Genomic DNA, 17,982 nt, shown 5'->3' with positions numbered 1-17,982 from the left:
TTCGTTGTAAGCAGGTGGTAAATCAAATTCTTTGGCCTCCGTATCTGGACTGTTATTATTGTTGTTGTTGGAGTTGTCGCTAGTTACAATATAGGCATTTTGAGATTGTTGCAGCGCTGAAAATATATAGATTTAGGTATAATTGATTTAAATATGTTATACCGGTATAGTAATGATATACGATATAAATCTATCTGTCAGATTAATGAGATTAGGTCCATAATGGATCCGACCACTGACTAGACTATAGACTAAGCTATAGATTAGACTACATGTTACATTATGGACTAGACTATAGACTGAACTAGTCTATAGACTGTAGACTATATACTATACAACAGATTGGACTATATACAATACAGTACACTAGACTATAGAATAGACTATAGACTAGACTATAGAATAGACTATATACTAGGCTATGGACTAGACTATAGTCTAGACTGTGAACGAGATTGTAGACTAGACTATAGACTAGTCTAAAGACTAGACTAAAAACTAGGTCATAGAGTAAACAATAGACAAGGCTGCAGTCAAGTGGACTAGACTAAAAACTGTAGACTACACTACAGACTAGAATATAGACTAGACTGTAGACTAGACTAGACTTTAAAGTTTATAACTGGCTTAAAAATTAGGTTTAGTGATTCCATATAAGATAATTTTATAGGATCCAAAATCACGCTAAATTTATATGTTCGTATTTGACTCCACTCTCTATATAATGTAACAGTCTACTTGTTTGTATATATTGTGTTTTCAACAGTTTAAATATAACGTTTTTTAACTGTTTACTTTATCATCTCGTTGTTTTTATCGATAACTTTCATTTTTCCATCTCAAACAACTGTCACAACAAACATTTAAATGATTACATTAGGGGCCACTGTCGACAAGCGACTAACGGTCGCCTAGAACTGCTACTAGCAATGAGCACTTTTGCTTAAGGCCCAAATAGACTACACAAGCGGCTTATCAAACATACTTTTTTCATTCGCACACACACTACACAAACATTGCTCGTACAAACACCGATTTTTTCACGTTTTTGTGGACTTGAAAAGATACAGATGACAATTTTTCTTATAAATGGACATTTTGTGAAAATTTTGTTGTTAATAAATATAAACAATACAAACGGTTTGAAAAAAATTCAATATGTTTGTGTAAAAATCAAATTTTTTAAATTTTTGTACAAACAAACAGCCAGCATTTGTACAAACACGAAACACCCTCATACACTACACAACAGGCTTGCACAAACGTAAAATATTGGTATGTTTGTCAAGCCGCTTGTGTAGTCTATTTGGGCCTTTACACTCAAAAATTTCCACAAAAACTTTCCCAGCATTTGGCAACACATGGTTGCCTGTGGTTGTGCGGTTGCAATTGTAATCAAGCTGACAACAACATTGTTTACTGCGCAAGTTTGTTTCTTCAGTCTCTTATCTGCACTCGTTCGACGATACACGTTTTTTTAGTGGAAGCGGTGTCGGTTTTATTATTACGTTTTATTTGTAGTTCCCTTAGTAGATTTTTGTTTGTTTAAAAGAATTTCGTAATGTTAAACTAAAAGCAAATAAGCTGAGAATATGTTAAAATTACAGTAAAAAAACCAACAAAATTTCTCAATTAAAAATTTTAAAGAAAAAAAGGCTGTTAACAAAATTATAAATTAAAATTAATCAAGGTAAAAATGTGTCTAGTGTTTGCACAAATTCAATGTTAAATTGTTTATGTAATAATTGTTTAAATTTAAAAAAAAGTAATAAAACACGTCATAATAAAAAGCATTAAAAATCACTCACTCACTGGCTGCTAAACTTTGCACTTCGTCATCATTCATTCATTAAATCAATCATGTTTAAACATTCATTCATTCAATATTAATTGATATGTAAGTAGTGTAGTAACGTCATAATAAATATTTAACTAAAGTGAAAGTTAGTGAGGAGGGCCTTTTTTTAATATGTACAAATAATAACAAAAGCAACAACAAATCATTTTGTAAACAATAAACACGGCCAGAAATTCATTTGCAATCTGTTTTAGTTTATGAGCAAACATAATTGAAGAGAAAGAAGAAGAAGAAGCTGCTGTTAGTTTTGTAAACAAAATGTGCAAGTGAGAGAGAAAGATAGATAATCAGACAGACAACTTGTTGTTATTGTTTAGAAAGCATTTTTTGAGCGCAAATTCCAATGAAATTAATCTCATTATGAAGTGTGCGTGCAATTGAAATAACGGTTTATTGGTATGTATGTTAAATAATTTGGCAGTTAAGTGCAAAAAAACAATAGATTTTTGTTGTTTATTTATTTGGCAAGTTGGCAACTGTTAAAAATCTGTTGGCAAAGTTATTTTAATTTTAAATTTAACTTGTTGATAGAGTTATTTATATGGCAATTACTAAAAATTAAATGTAATAATGATGAAATATTATGAAATTTATGTTTTTTATGTCTATTTTCATAATTTCAAAAGGAAAATCAAATAGTGCATGAAGATCTAGAAGTTTTTTATTTGTGAAATTTTTTATGTTGTAATATAAAAAAAGAAGGTGTTAATTAGAAACAGGTGTATACTATTTATAAGAATTTGTTTAACATAAATTAAGAAACTCCATGTTCTTTATCTGTCATTTTTAGTGAAAATACAACTCTTCCTTATAATCGTGCCAATGTCGAAGATACTTATGTATGTATGTATCTTCCATAGAATAGGGATTTTAGAATACGCACAGCTAGTCGTAAGCCTTTAGAGACTATGTCACCAATAGTGGAAAGAATGTTTTACTTTTCTACTGATGTTATTAATTACCTAATCGACTACAATGAATTACTTTATCGGTATAGCATAATTGTATAGATTTTCTTTCTGCCGTGATATCGACAAACTGACACTCTTACTCTCTTCTTAGACCAGTTCCTGGTTAAACGAGCTCTTCGTAATTGAATCAATCATATGTTAAGGATATATGGATATTTCGCAGTAAACCAGAATTGATAACCTTAACCGATGAAAGATTTATATCAGTCTGTTACGCAGACGATATCTTAATACATTTAAGGAACAAGTATTAAAATTTTGTATGAAGGTGGGAAGCCCCTCTTGGCTGGGTTTTGAGATGATATTCAAATCCCAATTTCATAAGAAGACGCTGCACAGACGATGTCTTAATACATTTAAGGAACAAGCATTCAAATTATTTATGAAGATGGGACAAGGAGGCCCTATATACGCCTGGGTTCGGCCAAAAGGCCAGCATGTTAAACCGATTAAACCTTAACCGATGAAAGATTTATACCAGTCTATTACTCAAACGATTTCGTAAAACTTTTAAACAGCAAGAATTCAAATTATGTATGCAGGATTGCCGATAAGGGCCTAAATACGGCTGGGCTCAACCAGCCGAAATTATTCAACTCAATTAAAACAGAAATCTGTCTGACGAAAATGTCTGCTTATACTAAACCCCGGGTCTTAGACAGAACGATATCAGTAAGTGACATAGAGCATAGAACCAACAAAGTTGGGCGCTGTTTAGAAGATCCATATCTTCAAAGTAGGGTCATAGTCCAACTATGACACACTGACCTTATAAAAGTTTAACTCTACTTTGGATAAAAGCATGTTGTTTGTGTGTAAGTGGGGTCATAAGGACTATGTCAACCAAAGCTGTAGGAACGAATCTTATCTTTTGTTGAATTGACTACTGGACATATTGGACAGTTATACACAAACCGAATTGTCGGGAACATTAGAGTACACCATAGCTCTAAACTGGGAGGCTGGGGATCTACATCGAAATACAGAAAATAAAGTCAGAAATGTGTAATGACGATCTTTATTGAATCCGCGCAGCATGTTATTGTAAAGCTTGGTTCCAGGAAGAAAGTCTGTTTGTGTGTACGTCGGATTGTGGTCGTTTCGATAGGAAATGGAACAAATTTTGGATCTTATAAGGGTACTTGCTCTTTAGAGAGCTTTTCTTTTGTTCTATGCGAACATCGACCGGTTTCACCTCTAATCAATTTGGTGTCAAAAAACCACATTGTTCCAATATTTCTACCGACTTAAACGTACTCAGATGCATGCCATAAATCAGCACTGCAGGAATTGGGAATCCGAAGATGATGAATATCTTTTGGAAATTTCAGATTAAAAATTAAAATGTTTACGTTTTATGGTTTCTTTCAAACTATATAAGGCCCAAGACAAACTACGACCGACCCGGATGGCCCTCTCTTTCTGACAATATTAATCTTCATTTGTCTCTTTCAAATCATAGGCCGGTTTCATAAATGTATTTGTATGTTAAGGTTAGATACAATTTTGCACAAAACTTTAAATATACATAAATTATTGACTTTATGCATAAAACATTAATTAAATAATACGGGGTTATTAACCGATTAAATTAAAATTTTTTAAAGTTTCTTTTGTTTGAAAAAGTTTTGCAAAATTTTGGCAAATTTAATTTCTTTTATGTTTCACGGCAAAATCCACTGTTAAAAAAATTGAACAATAATTGGCATAACGCGCAAACAACATCAATCAAAAGGTTTAAAAGGGGTCTTTTCCGATAAACAAAAAACATACATACATATTAAGACATATGCAAAATTTCGTTAAAATATGGAAAGTAAATGTTAGATAAGTTTCCTTGACAAAAAAATATGTTTAAATTTTTACTACAGTAGAATCTTACTCCCACCTAAAAACTGTCATTTATCATTAACCACGCATTTTCTATACATTTAAAACCAACCCATCACATGCCCAGCACCTCCACCCCCTTAGCAAGTTAAAATAAATTTATATGATTCTTGTTATTTTCAGTTTTCCTCGAGACTTCTAACGTGCCATAACACCTTAACGCCACAATGATAAGACGTGTTTTTACTTATAGCGTTTTAGGCGCCAGTGCCATTGGAACCGGTTTAAGTTTACACACCAATGACTACGATTTAAATTCATTGGGTATAGTGCGTCTGGGACGTTCGGCCGTGGCTGTGGTAGATGTAGCTTTAACCTATAAACGTGAATTATATTACAAAGAATGGGATAAGAATTCCCCTGAATATAAACAGGAAAAAAGTCGAGTGCACAAAATAGCCGCCGAAAGACTTCTGGAATTAATTTGTACAAATAAGGGCGTGTATATTAAGGTGGGCCAACATATAGGTGCCTTGGATTATTTACTGCCTAAGGAATTTGTTCAAACCATGAAGGTTTTACACTCTAATGCTCCACAAAATCCCATCGAAGATTTATATAAAGTTATAAAACATGATTTGAAACGTAATCCTGAGGATATATTTGATAATTTTGAAAGAGAGCCTTTGGGCACTGCCTCTTTGGCTCAAGTCCATAAAGCCACATTAAAGACCGGAGAAGTGGTGGCGGTTAAAGTGCAGCATCCTTATGTTAAGGGCAACTCCAGAGTGGATATGAAAACCATGGAATTGGCAGTAAAAGCTTTGGCTTTAATCTTTCCCGATTTCAAAATACAATGGCTGGTGGATGAGTCTAAAAAGAATTTACCCATTGAATTGGATTTCCTCAACGAGGGTAAAAATGCTGAAAAAGTACAAAAGCAATTCCTTAAATACAATTGGCTGAAAATACCCAAAATCTATTGGGACTATTGTTCGCCACGTGTTCTAGTCATGGAATTTCTGGAAGGGGGCCAAGTTACCGATTTAGAATATATACGCAAAAATCACATAGATCCTGTAACAGTTTCCAATAAAATAGGTCAACTGTATTCGGAAATGATCTTCAATACAGGTTTTGTACACAGTGATCCTCATCCGGGTAATATATTGGTGCGAAAAAATGAACAAAAAAAGGTAGAAATTGTATTACTCGATCATGGTTTATATGCCAATTTAACGGATAAATTTCGTTATGATTATTCCAAATTATGGTTGAGTATTTTAAATGTTGATCGTGTGGGTATGCGTAAATATTCTCACAATTTGGGTATTAAAGGAGATTTATATGGACTTTTTGCCTGCATGGTTACGGGACGACCGTGGGAGACTTTAGTGCAGGGTGTTAATAAAGTTAAATATACCAAAGAAGAGGTTTGATCTTTCAATATTATAAATAAACCTATCAAACTAACACCTTTCCCTTCTCTTACAGAAAAACACTCTCCAAAATAATACTTCACTAGTACTACCTCATATATCCGATGTACTCGAACAAGTCGATCGTCAAATGTTATTGATTTTGAAAACCAACGATTTGATACGTGGCATTGAATCAACATTACGCACACAAAATCGCATGACCGCTTTTTGGGTCATGTCCAAATGTTGCCTGCACTCTTCGTTTAGCGAAGAAATGACACAAAGCACAAAGAAATCACAACGTTTGGGTATTTTCTTGCGCGAGAAATGGGAAATTTTCAAATTGAATATTTACTATTTGTATTTGGGCTTAATTAATTTTGGTTTAATAGCTTCTGTCAGAGAATTACTTTGATAATTATTTTAACCTGTAGGATTTCTTGTTTTTTTTATGTTGTGCTAGTTAGTTAATTTATTAAAGAATGCTAAACATTTTAAATAATTTTTTATATATACTGTAAATGTACAGTTAAAATAAAGTCAGGAATTTGCTTAATGTTTAATTTGTTTTAATTTAATATTAGTATTAAATATTTTTAATAAAACACGAAGAAATTAAAACTAAACAAATACAAATTGTCGTTATTAATAATATCGTATCTATGTAATTAAGGAAATTTAAGACGTCTTGAAATTTACGATATGATATCGTTAGCATGATCAACTTTAAACGATTTCACAGAAAATTTGACAAGAATGTCAATGTCCTTATCGTGAGTACCTTTATTGACGACTTAATCTTACGGTGGCTTTTTTCGTCCACTAGGTGGACTTAAAACGGTCCACTAATCGCCCCCGATGAAGAAGATTGCAAAAATTGCCACCTGAGCGTTCTCGAGTACTCGACCTATTAAATCACTTGCCAAGTGATCACAATGCGGAATGATAGACTGCATGAGACCAGTTGCTAGTTGGATTGATAGAGAGGGATTTGCACAAACCCCCCACAACGTACCTGCTGTATCATTAAACTCAGACATTACATCGGAGATGGGCTAACTGGAATCCCGCTGTCATGAGCCATTCCGAAGCACCCACATCCTTCAATGATCCTATCAAGCACATTCCTTAACATTTTAAAGCCCCCGCAACCACATCACAGGGATCTATTGATTCGGCAACAGCATCTAGAGACATATTTGGTAGTCCGAAATATATTACAAATAAATCTGGATCCCTCTCTATGTCAAGTCAAGTATGACAAACATCATATTCAATCAGTATTAGTCTCCCAAAGTGCAGGTGTCTTTCTCGTAATTTCACCAATTTAGATCAGTTCCATTCTCTGATTATAAAGATCATAAACGGAATGGCAGGCAACTAACAGTTGTCAATATATATCCGCGCCCTACTACAAGAAGGATTAGAAATACCCAACGGGTTCTAGAATCAAGCTGAACTTGCTTTGTTACATCACCCAGTGACATCTTTAGAGATGGCAACTGAATCGGATAGAGAATATAGACATATATAGCTTATGCATACATTAGTCCTTAAATCAACAGTATCCCCACGATAAATCACAGCCACTACGTGGATCCCGAAGGAACCTCAAACAATTACTATCCAGGGCAAGTTCTGCCGGCAACTAGCCCCCATATTACCAGATTGTGTAAGATTGGCTTAAATTTTGAGAAAAAGTTGATGAATTGCTTAATTATATTTAGAAGTCTTACTAACAATAGCTTCATTCCGAAAAAGTTGTCGTTTTCTTATTTATAGAAGTTTCCACTTTCGATCGGAATGGATTCTGTGACAGACCCCAATACCTTTTTCTCTTACAAGTAGTCGGAAAAACTAAGATAAAATATATATTTTAACAAAAAAAAAACTTTACCTCTTCTACGTTGAGCAGCCGCTCGTCGTTCCAATTCCTTGCGACGTGATATACCAATCTTGAAATAGTTATTATAAAATGGTTTTAAAAAACGTTCTACAATTCTTTCTTTTAAAAATAAATACCTTAATGCAAATAATCGCCACAATTAATAGCAAAAGTAACAAGACATAATAAGCATATGAATACGTATAGGAATATGTAATCAATGGTGGATCGATGGTAACATAGTTAGGATAACAATCGGGACAATAGGGAGTATACACCGGAGGATTATATACCGAGTTATTCCAATACCAGGGTAAATAGCCATTAGTACTAGAGTTTACATTTGGATATACCGAAGAGTCGTTATAAGGAATCCATGTTGAATTTATAAAAGGTGTTGATTGAGTGGTATTTAGATTCAAAACCGTTACCGTTTGATTTATAAGAGTTGCCATGGTAGAGTTTACGGTAACATTCAAAGGATTTGTATTAGACATATTTTTACTAAGTTTTTTTTTTTTCGTTATTCCTTTACCACGAAATATACACGCTTTTGTTATGAAATTATTATTGCAACTAATTTACAAAACTAATTTTGTTTAGGACTTTTGGTAATTATTTGTCTAATTTTTTTCGATAAAAAGAAATCACACAAATGGTAAAGTACACAAAAGTTAATACTTCGATTTATTGTTATCTATTTCATTTGCTACTGTTCGTATTTGTGCAAAATTATATATCTATTTTATTGTTTTTTTTTTTTTACACAATATTTTCTTTTTCCGATAAACAATGATACTTTTTAAACGATATCATTGTTCTTTTATACATATAGATTTGATTTAATAAATGACCTATTGATAAGATAACGGAAAATCTATGTTTGGAATAATTATCTATAGTTACAAATAAATATATATTTGTTTCTCTAATTGGTGTGGACGTTTGGAAATACTGGAATTGTTATTTGTTTTAGTTGATTTTTTAAATTGTTTTTCTAATTTAATCATAACTACTATACTATAACTACTATTTCCTTTTTTATTCAGGAGTTGTATACATTTTAAAAGATTTGTTTATTACAATTATTTTTATCTCACGTGAATGAACTTTTTAAATTTTGTATTAAATAATTGGGAAGGTATTTGTAATGTATGATTAAATACTAATAAATTTACTCACCTGCTTGTTGTTGTTCAAGAATTTTTATTTGCCGCGATAACATTAAATTATGCCAACATATAATTATTATCTAAAAGAATAAAGAAAATATAATATAATTCTCCAGAACTTTGAGACCTAAACAAAGACGCAGTTACGGGACCTAATATATATTGACTGAAAATTAAAAGTTTGACGCAATCTATTGGACGATATAGATAGATAGATAGATAGATAGATAGATAGATAGATAGATAGATAGATAGATAGATAGATAGATAGATAGATAGATAGATAGATAGATAGATAGATAGATAGATAGATAGATAGATATATATCTCGATCGCTCGATAGATCGACTAGCTAGATCGCTAGCTCGCTCGCTACTCGCTCGCTAGCTCGCTCTAGCTCGCTCCTGCTCGCTCGCTCGTGCTCGCTCGCTCGCTCGCTCGCTCGTCTCGCTGCTCGCTCGCTCGCTCGCTCTCGCTCGCTGCTGCTCGCTCGCTCGCTCTCGCTCGCTGCTCGCTCGCTCGCTCGCTCGCTCGCTCGCTCGCTCGCTCGCTCGCTCGCTCGCTCGCTCGCTCGCTCGCTCGCTCGCTCGCTCGCTCGCTCGCTCGCTCGCTCGCTCTCGCTCGCTCTCGCTCGCTCGCTCGCTCGCTCGCTCGCTCGCTCGCTCGCTCGCTCTCTCGCTCGCTCGCTCGCTCGCTCGCTCTCGCTCGCTCGCTCGCTCGCTCGCTCGCTCGCTCGCTCGCGCTCGCTCGCTCGCTCGCTCGCTCGCTCGCTCGCTCGCGCTCGCTCTCGCTCGCTCGCTCGCTCGCTCGCTCGCTCGCTCGCTCGCTCGCTCGCTCGCTCGCTCGCTCGCTCGCTCTCGCTCGCTCGCTCGCTCGCTCGCTCGCTCGCTCGCTCTCTCGCTCGCTCGCTCGCTCGCTCTCGCTCGCTCGCTCGCTCGCTCGCTCGCTCGCTCGCTCGCTCGCTCGCTCGCTCTCGCTCGCTCGCTCGCTCTCTCGCTCGCTCGCTCGCTCGCTCGCTCGCTCGCTCGCTCGCTCGCTCCTCGCTCGCTCGCTCGCTCGCTCGCGCTCTCTCGCTCGCTCTCGCTCGCTCGCTCGCTCGCTCGCTCGCTCGCTCTCGCTCGCTCGCTCGCTCGCTCGCTCGCTCGCTCGCTCTCTCGCTCGCTCGCTCGCTCGCTCGCTCGCTCGCTCCTCGCTCGCTCGCTCGCTCTCGCTCGCTCGCTCGCTCGCTCGCTCGCTCGCTCGCTCGCTCGCTCGCTCGCTCGCTCGCTCGCTCGCTCGCTCGCTCGCTCGCTCGCTCGCTCGCTCTCTCGCTCGCTCGCTCGCTCGCTCGCTCGCTCTCTCGCTCGCTCGCTCGCTCGCTCGCTCGCTCTGCTCGCTCGCTCTCTCGCTCGCTCGCTCGCTCGCTCGCTCGCTCTCTCGCTCTCTCTCGCTCGCTCGCTCGCTCGCTCGCTCGCTCGCTCGCTCTCTCGCTCGCTCGCTCGCTCGCTCGCTCGCTCGCTCGCTCGCTCGCTCGCTCGCTCGCTCGCTCGCTGCTCGCTCGCTCGCTCGCTCGCTCGCTCGCTCGCTCGCTCTCTCGCTCGCTCGCTCGCTCGCTCGCTCGCTCGCTCGCTCGCTCGCTCGCTCGCTCTCTCGCTCGCTCGCTCGCTCGCTCGCTCGCTCGCTCGCTCGCTCGCTCGCTCGCTCGCTCGCTCGCTCGCTCCTGCTCGCTCGCTCGCTCGCTCGCTCGCTCGCTCGCTGCTCGCTCGCTCGCTCGCTCGCTCGCTCGCTCGCTCTCTCGCTCGCTCGCTCGCTCTAGATAGATAGCTCGATAGATAGCTCGATAGATAGATAGATAGATAGATAGGTAGATAGTTACTATGTTGACCACAGTTGTGAAAATGAAGACGGTACACCGCGGTATTGGTACAACCCACCGTTACTATTCAGAAATAAAAATTTCAGACTTTCAGTTTACTGAAACTTTAATATTAGCATTCAGTCTAGCTGATGTTAGTTCTTTTTGCTTTTGAAGTTCTTATGATTTCAGTACATTTTGTTTATTATCTGCAGAATTAAGAATACTTTCAAATCGCAAAAATTGCAATGAGTTTTATTTTAACTCATTTCCATTCATTTTGAATTAAATAAATTTTTCCAAAATAGTAAGTTGCAAAAGGTTAATGAGATATTCAGTGGTTAATGCTTTGTTTTAAAGAAAATGTTGAAAAATATTTACTTACTCTTAAAATGAATAATAAGAATGACACTGTTAAAAAACATATTATAATTATGCCAAATTCATTCATAATTTTTGCATTAATATAACTTATTGTTAATTAAAATTTAAAAAAAAATATTATTGTTTGCTTGCATTTTTTCTTTTAATTTTTTATAATTTGTTTTGGTTTCAGTTCTTTTTTTTTTTTTTTTTGTTATTTATGTGATTAACTATATATTTTAATAATCTTGGTTCTGTTGTGTTTACGTTCTCGTTTAATACTAGCAGAGAAAAATTATATATAATTCTTTAAATTTCATATTTATCAGTTGTGTCGCTGTTAATGATTGTTTTATCAATATGGTTTTGTGTTTATCGTATCGTATACAATTATTTTATATTATCACAAAAGACAAGAGAGTAAATAAATAAAATTGTTTTATTGAGATTAGTTTGAAGATCTTTTAGTTGGAAAACAGTGGAAAGAGTCGGTTTGTTTTACAAAAATAACATAATTAATAGGTCTATTTTTAACTGAAAATGGGTTTTAGTTAATAAAATGTATTTCTAAAAAATTTCAAGATTTTTCAGTAGTTAAGAGGAAATTTATTTTAAAGTTGATTAATGCATAAAAAACTTAAGTTTTAAAAACGTTTTTAATCCACTTTTAAACTGTTTGATTTAAAATTCTTTTGAATTTGGTAACCCTTGTTTTTCATATATGTACATATGTAATGTAAACAATAACAGCTGATTGTGCAATTTTTACTTTGTTTACAAATAATTGCGTTTGCATGGCGGCAAAATTTATTGCGTACGTTTTTATTTATTTAATTACAAGTTTAAAATGGTTTTTATAATCGGCTCTAGTTTAAAATTAATTTGCAATGTAAGTATTTCAATTAGAGTTATATGAGAGCTATTTTAAAAATATATTTTATAATTTTTATAAAATTGAAGAAATTCTAAAGCAGTGATGGAGTAACAGATATTTGGTAGTAAGTGTGGACTACACTGAATGCAAACAAAATTTTAGGATCGAAAATAAGGTCGTACTCTTTTCTGGCAAAATTTTTTTGTCTTTTTATAAAAATAGACATAATTTAAAGAATAAATCGTAGTTAATGAAACCTTTTAGAATATAAACGAAAAAGAAGAATAATTGTAGTCAATCACTTACTATGTATGCTGACTATATAATACCCTACAGCTGATATAAGATGATGGTCAATTATGAACCGATTTTGATAGAAACCACCTGTCACGATGTGCTTCCTTTGTGCCTCTATCAAGTCTTGGGTTATGTATCAGTATATAAAATAAAAAGTTTACTGACATCTTTTTCCATGTGCTGTTATCACTGGGGACAGACTTGGGTCCATTTCTATGACCCCTTTGTGATACCTGGAAAGAGAAGAGTGGTCTGCGTAATAGTACATTTCGACCAAATAACTCTGGATTCCAATCCAAACCAGTTTGTCGCTCGAATAAGGAAATTAATATTTCGGATGTCAGCCCCAGACAGTTCCATTAGATCGTGCAGAAAATTGGTACCTACTGACAGTGGAAGTGAGTGATATGCTCTTCTTCATCTTGAAAGCTCCTGCTGAAGTTATTACTGGTTAAGTTCAGTATACTATAATGGAGCCCGAAATGCCAGTGACAAATCACAACTGCAGTTAAGTTTCATTGTTTTTGCCTTGGAAACTGAAGTAGGAATCTTCGTGAGTCATGAGATGGATCCATCGTTGAAGATCTTCTACGATCCATCACGGAAGATTGATTCCACCACATTTAAATCGTGTTGATTCGATAGTCAAAAGTTACTTTCCACATACTAATTGTCCTAAGTCTAATCGCTGAGTCGAGGACAACTTCTTGAGCCATTAAATTATGACAAAAAGAGCCTTTGAAGGCGTGGTACGAAGTACTTCTGTTATCATAAGCGCTGATGCGTGAAAGATTTCTTCAAATCTTTTACGTTGGACTTATAGTATAGGGCCGCACACACTTTGTTTACTCTAGCTTGGGTTTCGAATCTAGGATGACTCCTAGATATTTTGCACTAATCCCATTTAAGCGGAGAAGATTGAAAGTGGTTATCTTGTATTTATAAGATAAGATGCTTACCGCCACCTATTTTACAAATAAGCTACTTGAGTTTTATGAGACCTATTTTTTGAATGTAATTATACTATTCTTTGGTAATTATTATTTGAAATATAAATTCAGAACAGGAGTTTAATTTATATCTCTGTCTTGCCCACATATGAAAGACCAACTATTTATACATTTTCTTTTAGGTCCTCAAAACTCAAGCAGAAAATGACGATATACAAAATAAGGATAAAATTGAATTGGAGGAGTTACTACAAACATTAAATGCTAGCGAAAGGGTAAGAATAATTTTGAAATATTTGCAAAAAACTACTCCAATAAAAACAATGTATTTTAGTATTTAGTGGCAAAATATTTTTGTAAATTAATCTGGAATATTGGCAGCTTAAAAATCTTAAGTATATTACAAAAATTAAGAATATTAACCGCCACCGAATATATACTAAGGTGCAGTATATTATAATACTTATAAAGTTATAATTAAAAAAAAAAAAAAAATATTTCCATTTTTAGCTGTGAAGATATACAAGAAGTTCAATTGATAATAAACGATCTATTGGAATCTGAATATGATTTAATAACAAATCTTTTAATTAATGCCACTTTAGGTAATTTAAGTGGAAATATTGAAATTTATTTGTAATTTGATTTTATTTTTAATTTTATAAAAAAAAATGTTCTGCAGACTCTGCTAATTCCATACGTTTAAATGCTATATTAGATGAAAGTTTGGAAAATCTTTTTAAAGATTTATTACAAAAACCCGAATTGAATGATTTAAGTTTTCTTGATTATATTAAGAAATCTGTAACAGGTGGGTGAAGTATACTACATATTTTAGTTTTGCTAAAAATTATAAATTAATTTTAATTTTAGCTGAAATTCGAGTGAAAATTATTCACAAACTTTTTACTTCTATATTGGGCCTTCAGCAAACAAATATCAAAGAGGCGTTTCATAATTTTTCCACTTGGATTAATGAGGGTGTAGATGATATGAAATTTCCCCAAGATTTATATAAGCAGGTGAGTTTTTTTTTTCAAATTTCCAAAATATTGTGAATATTTGTTTATTTTATAAATAGTTATTATGTGAACATCCTGAGGAATCTTTGAATTTCTTACTGAAATCTTCTACCATTGAAAACTTTAAAGAATGGAAATTTTATTTAATTATGCTGCAAACAATTTCCAGTAAAAACAATGTTATAGCGGGACCTTATATAAGAAGTAAGTTGATTTTAAAAAGACAATAACTTTCTGAGGCTTACAGCTTTATTGTTATTTATATCTAGAATATCTTAAATTACGTCTTAAACAATGCGCTACTATACCCTGCAAACGTAGTATACTGCATATGCTGCTAACTGCCCGAGCTGCCACCGCCAATACCATGGACATAACGAAAAATTTAAACAATTATGCCGATTGGTATAAAACCAATATAGGTGAAATGAAATTTTCCTTAAAAGCCGAAGAATTTCAAAATATTTTAGCTTTGCTGGAGCAAAGCATCAACTACGAAATGGAAGTCGATTATTTAGAGGTATTTCATAATGTCAAATAGTTAAGTTTTAAAACTAAAATAATAAAATTATTTTCTTTAGATTCATACACTTATAGCCATTTCACCACCGGTGCTGTGTGGTAAATTGGTACAAACTTATAAAAATAAATGCAAACAACGGCTACAACAAATTAAAAAGGGAAACTTACAAGTAGATGCCATCAATGCAAGTATTGTTATAGAAGACAGCAATTAGTATTTGGTATAAATATTTCTTAACTTATTTACTTAAAAACATAAAAATTCTGATGTTTAAATTTACAGTTTTTGTGCTCGTTTGCCACCCGCTAAGGGCTTATAACGTTCATCCCAAAGTGTAACACCATCACAGGCACAAATCTTCTTAAAGTTTTGCAGTATACCGGCAGAACGAGCTATAATACCGCAAGCAATTCTGCCAGTAAAATGAAATTAAAAGAAAAAAGGTGTTATTAAACGGTTTCTAGAGGAGAAATCTAACAACATACCTGTCTCCAGCATTACCATCAATACGACTTTGTTCATTTTGACCTTTACCCAAATCATCGGGATTTTGTGTTATAACAACAGAACGTCCAATAATTTCCCAAACTTCTAAGACATTGTCCATAAAACGGAATGTAGCACGACCTGTGTCATCTGCCCTTATATTACCCAAATCTCCAGCATGTCTATTATTTATATCATCATCCGGTGAGCCATGTGGTGAACCTCTAGGATTATAATGACTGCCAACAGAATCACAACCAGACGAAACATCTCCCGTCTCATGAATGTGAATGCCATGAAGTCCAGGACTTAGACCATCGACCACGCCATCAACTACCAAACCTGGTTTATCTTTTCTTATCGATGTAAATCTTATAACTCCTTGTATGGGACATTGGTCTACATCACTGCCTGTGTTATTTATTATGGAAACAGCCGACTGGCCACCAAAACCATTAAGTACTGCTTTGCGTCCTGTTTCCTCTATTTTCTCCTTTACAATAAACCACGGCTCCTGAGTATGTACTATAACTCTTCCCAAATTAGCATCTATTTCTAGTTCTCCCAAACCTTTTAAAGCTTCTCGCAGCTTACAGGCGCAATGTTCTCCTTTCATTTCCACGGCAAATTCTATCTGAAATAGGTAAACAATTATTTGAAATTGTTAAAAAAATTAAAATATTTAATTTTAATGGTTTTACTTTAATTTCACTCATTTTGCTTAGAATGAAATAGCAAAATTTTTTCTCGAATATTTCGAATAATGCGTGTTTGTTTTGAAATTCAAAGATCAAAACAAAATTTTGTTTTTGTCAAACAGCTGTTTTTATTTAATAACAAATAAACACAGCTACTTGTTTAGGGAGCCATGTTAAGTTGGTAAAGTTAAATATAGACACAATTTTCCAGAGTAATTTCCGTTATTTTTGAATTACTTGTTAATGCAAGTTTGAATTTTTCAATTCGTCTTCAGATTAGTCGTCCTTTCATGTCCCTCGTGAAATATATGATATGATTTTCATTTTATTTGTTAATCACAAAGAGGCATTTTGGACCCAAATGTCTATGCTGTTCAGGTTTTAAGTAGGGTTTGGTATGCTGGCTGCGTTATAGCACGCGTATGTTATTAGTACTTTTGAAAGATATGAAGCTAGGGAGAAAGCAGACGATAGAGGGAGTGAGTATAATTTAGAAGTTATGAAGTGTTGATATGAACAAGCGTTAAGGAGATCTAGCATTATGCTATGTAATTCTGCGACAGAGAAGATGAATTGATTCCTCTTTTTTCTCATCATAACACCTTTAACAGATAATGATATTTAAATGATATGTAAAAATATATTATCGTAGATATCTTTTAAACATTTTCTATTGTAATTTTAGTAATTAGTTTTGAATAATGATTGTTTGATATTTGATAAGAAACAAATTATAATTGCGTTTTGTATTGCATGACTTTAAATAGGATATAATTATTATTTAAAATTATAATTAATAACTCAGTTAGTTTTTTGTGTTTAAACGATGATGTTCAAAATATTATATTAATAATAACAACTACGATATATTGAGTATAAAATTTTGATAAATAGATTGAATACGCGAAATTCTTTAAGTTTACCTTCAAAAGCACATGTACGTAACACACATTCGATCTCCGTTATCTAGAAGTAGGATAATAGAAGGAAAAAAAGGATTGATCATTTTCTGAAAGATCGATGAAGAATACTTCGCCAACACAAACAACCGTGAAGAGGAAATAACACCTACCTACACCGAACGAATAAACGAACCAACAAACAACAACAACCGAACGAACGAAACGAACGAACGATAACGAACTAACTAACTACGAACAAACCTACGAACTAACCGAAAAACTAACAACTAACGAACAACTAACAAACGAACAACAACTAACTAACTAACAACGAACTAACCAACTAACTAACGAACGAAGAACGAACGAACGAACGAACGAACGAACGAACGAACGAACGAACGAACGAACGAACGAACGAACGAAAACGAACGAACGAACGAACGAAGAACGAACGAACGAACGAACGAACGAGAACGAACGAAACGAACGAACGAACGAAAAAGAAACGAAAACGAACGAACGAACGAAAACGAACGAACGACGAACGAACGAACGAACGAACGAACGAACGAAACGAAACGAACGACGAACGAACAAACGAACGAAACGAAACGAACGAACGAACGAACGAACGAACGAACGAACGAAACGAACGAACGAACTAACGAACGAAAGAACGAACGAACGAACGAACGAAAGAAACGAACAGAACGAACGAACGAAACGAAGTAGCTAACGAACAGCGAACGAACGAAGAACGAACGAACGAACGAACGAGCGAACGAACGAACGAACGAACGAACGAAACGAACGAACGAACGAACGAACGAACGAACGAAGAACGAACGAAAACTAACTAACTAACGAACGAACGAACGAACGAACGAACTAAC

At 35.2% G+C, this 17,982-nt stretch overlaps 4 protein-coding genes across 4 annotated transcripts in view; 2 read left to right on the top strand and 2 right to left on the bottom strand.

The window, feature by feature from the left end:
- The window catches only part of LOC119608723, a 9,006-nt gene extending 454 nt beyond the window's left edge, over positions 1 to 8,552 (bottom strand). The window contains exons 1-3 of the mRNA XM_037963246.1: positions 8,103 to 8,552; positions 7,978 to 8,035; positions 1 to 116 (exon numbers count right to left, since the gene is read on the bottom strand). The exon at positions 1 to 116 is cut by the window's left edge and continues 454 nt beyond it. Of these exons, the coding sequence (XP_037819174.1) occupies positions 1 to 116; positions 7,978 to 8,035; positions 8,103 to 8,462 (534 nt within the window). The 5' untranslated portion in view covers positions 8,463 to 8,552. The remainder of the gene's footprint in view (positions 117 to 7,977; positions 8,036 to 8,102) is intronic.
- LOC119608721 (aarF domain-containing kinase 1) lies at positions 1,446 to 6,696 on the top strand. The gene is made up of 3 exons (XM_037963244.1): positions 1,446 to 1,690; positions 4,843 to 6,092; positions 6,154 to 6,696. The coding sequence occupies exons 2-3, from the start codon at positions 4,887 to 4,889 to the stop codon at positions 6,493 to 6,495; spliced, it is 1,548 nt and encodes a 515-aa protein (XP_037819172.1). The 5' UTR covers positions 1,446 to 1,690; positions 4,843 to 4,886; the 3' UTR covers positions 6,496 to 6,696.
- A 3,483-nt stretch (positions 8,553 to 12,035) lies between the features above and the next one.
- LOC119608722 lies at positions 12,036 to 15,221 on the top strand. Its single transcript, XM_037963245.1, has 9 exons — positions 12,036 to 12,223; positions 13,638 to 13,730; positions 13,790 to 13,899; positions 13,966 to 14,060; positions 14,138 to 14,266; positions 14,329 to 14,477; positions 14,537 to 14,681; positions 14,747 to 14,997; positions 15,059 to 15,221. Exons 1-9 carry the CDS (start codon positions 12,182 to 12,184, stop codon positions 15,212 to 15,214), a joined length of 1,170 nt encoding a protein of 389 aa, XP_037819173.1. The 5' UTR covers positions 12,036 to 12,181; the 3' UTR covers positions 15,215 to 15,221.
- LOC119608724 (copper chaperone for superoxide dismutase) lies at positions 14,709 to 16,326 on the bottom strand. Its single transcript, XM_037963247.1, has 3 exons — positions 16,188 to 16,326; positions 15,486 to 16,120; positions 14,709 to 15,412 (listed from the first exon to the last, which is right to left on the bottom strand). The coding sequence occupies exons 1-3, from the start codon at positions 16,200 to 16,202 to the stop codon at positions 15,277 to 15,279; spliced, it is 786 nt and encodes a 261-aa protein (XP_037819175.1). The 5' UTR covers positions 16,203 to 16,326; the 3' UTR covers positions 14,709 to 15,276.
- Positions 16,327 to 17,982: the final 1,656 nt, after the last annotated feature.

The sequence above is a fragment of the Lucilia sericata genome, unplaced genomic scaffold (assembly GCF_015586225.1).
Source record: "Lucilia sericata isolate MDLA Ls3-8-SP2 unplaced genomic scaffold, ASM1558622v1 Contig000877F_arrow, whole genome shotgun sequence".
Taxonomy (NCBI): Eukaryota; Metazoa; Arthropoda; class Insecta; order Diptera; family Calliphoridae; genus Lucilia; species Lucilia sericata.
The sequence above is the reverse complement of the archived record's forward strand: the minus strand, read 5'-3'. Positions and strand labels throughout refer to the sequence as shown.

What these genes read in the sequence shown, in the direction of transcription:
- LOC119608722 (XM_037963245.1), top strand. Translation starts at nt 12,182, where the DNA reads ATGGTTTTTATAATCGGCTCTAGTTTAAAATTAATTTGCAAT. An exon ending in CATTAAATGCTAGCGAAAGG is followed by an intron (nt 13,731 to 13,789) that starts GTAAGAATAATT and finishes AATGTATTTTAG; the next exon opens with TATTTAGTGGCAAAATATTT. An exon ending in TGGAAGTCGATTATTTAGAG is followed by an intron (nt 14,998 to 15,058) that starts GTATTTCATAAT and finishes TATTTTCTTTAG; the next exon opens with ATTCATACACTTATAGCCAT.
- LOC119608721 (XM_037963244.1), top strand. Translation starts at nt 4,887, where the DNA reads ATGATAAGACGTGTTTTTACTTATAGCGTTTTAGGCGCCAGTGCCATT. An exon ending in TTAAATATACCAAAGAAGAG is followed by an intron (nt 6,093 to 6,153) that starts GTTTGATCTTTC and finishes CTTCTCTTACAG; the next exon opens with AAAAACACTCTCCAAAATAA.
- LOC119608724 (XM_037963247.1), bottom strand. An exon ending in GATGGTAATGCTGGAGACAG is followed by an intron (nt 15,413 to 15,485) that starts GTATGTTGTTAG and finishes TTTTACTGGCAG; the next exon opens with AATTGCTTGCGGTATTATAG.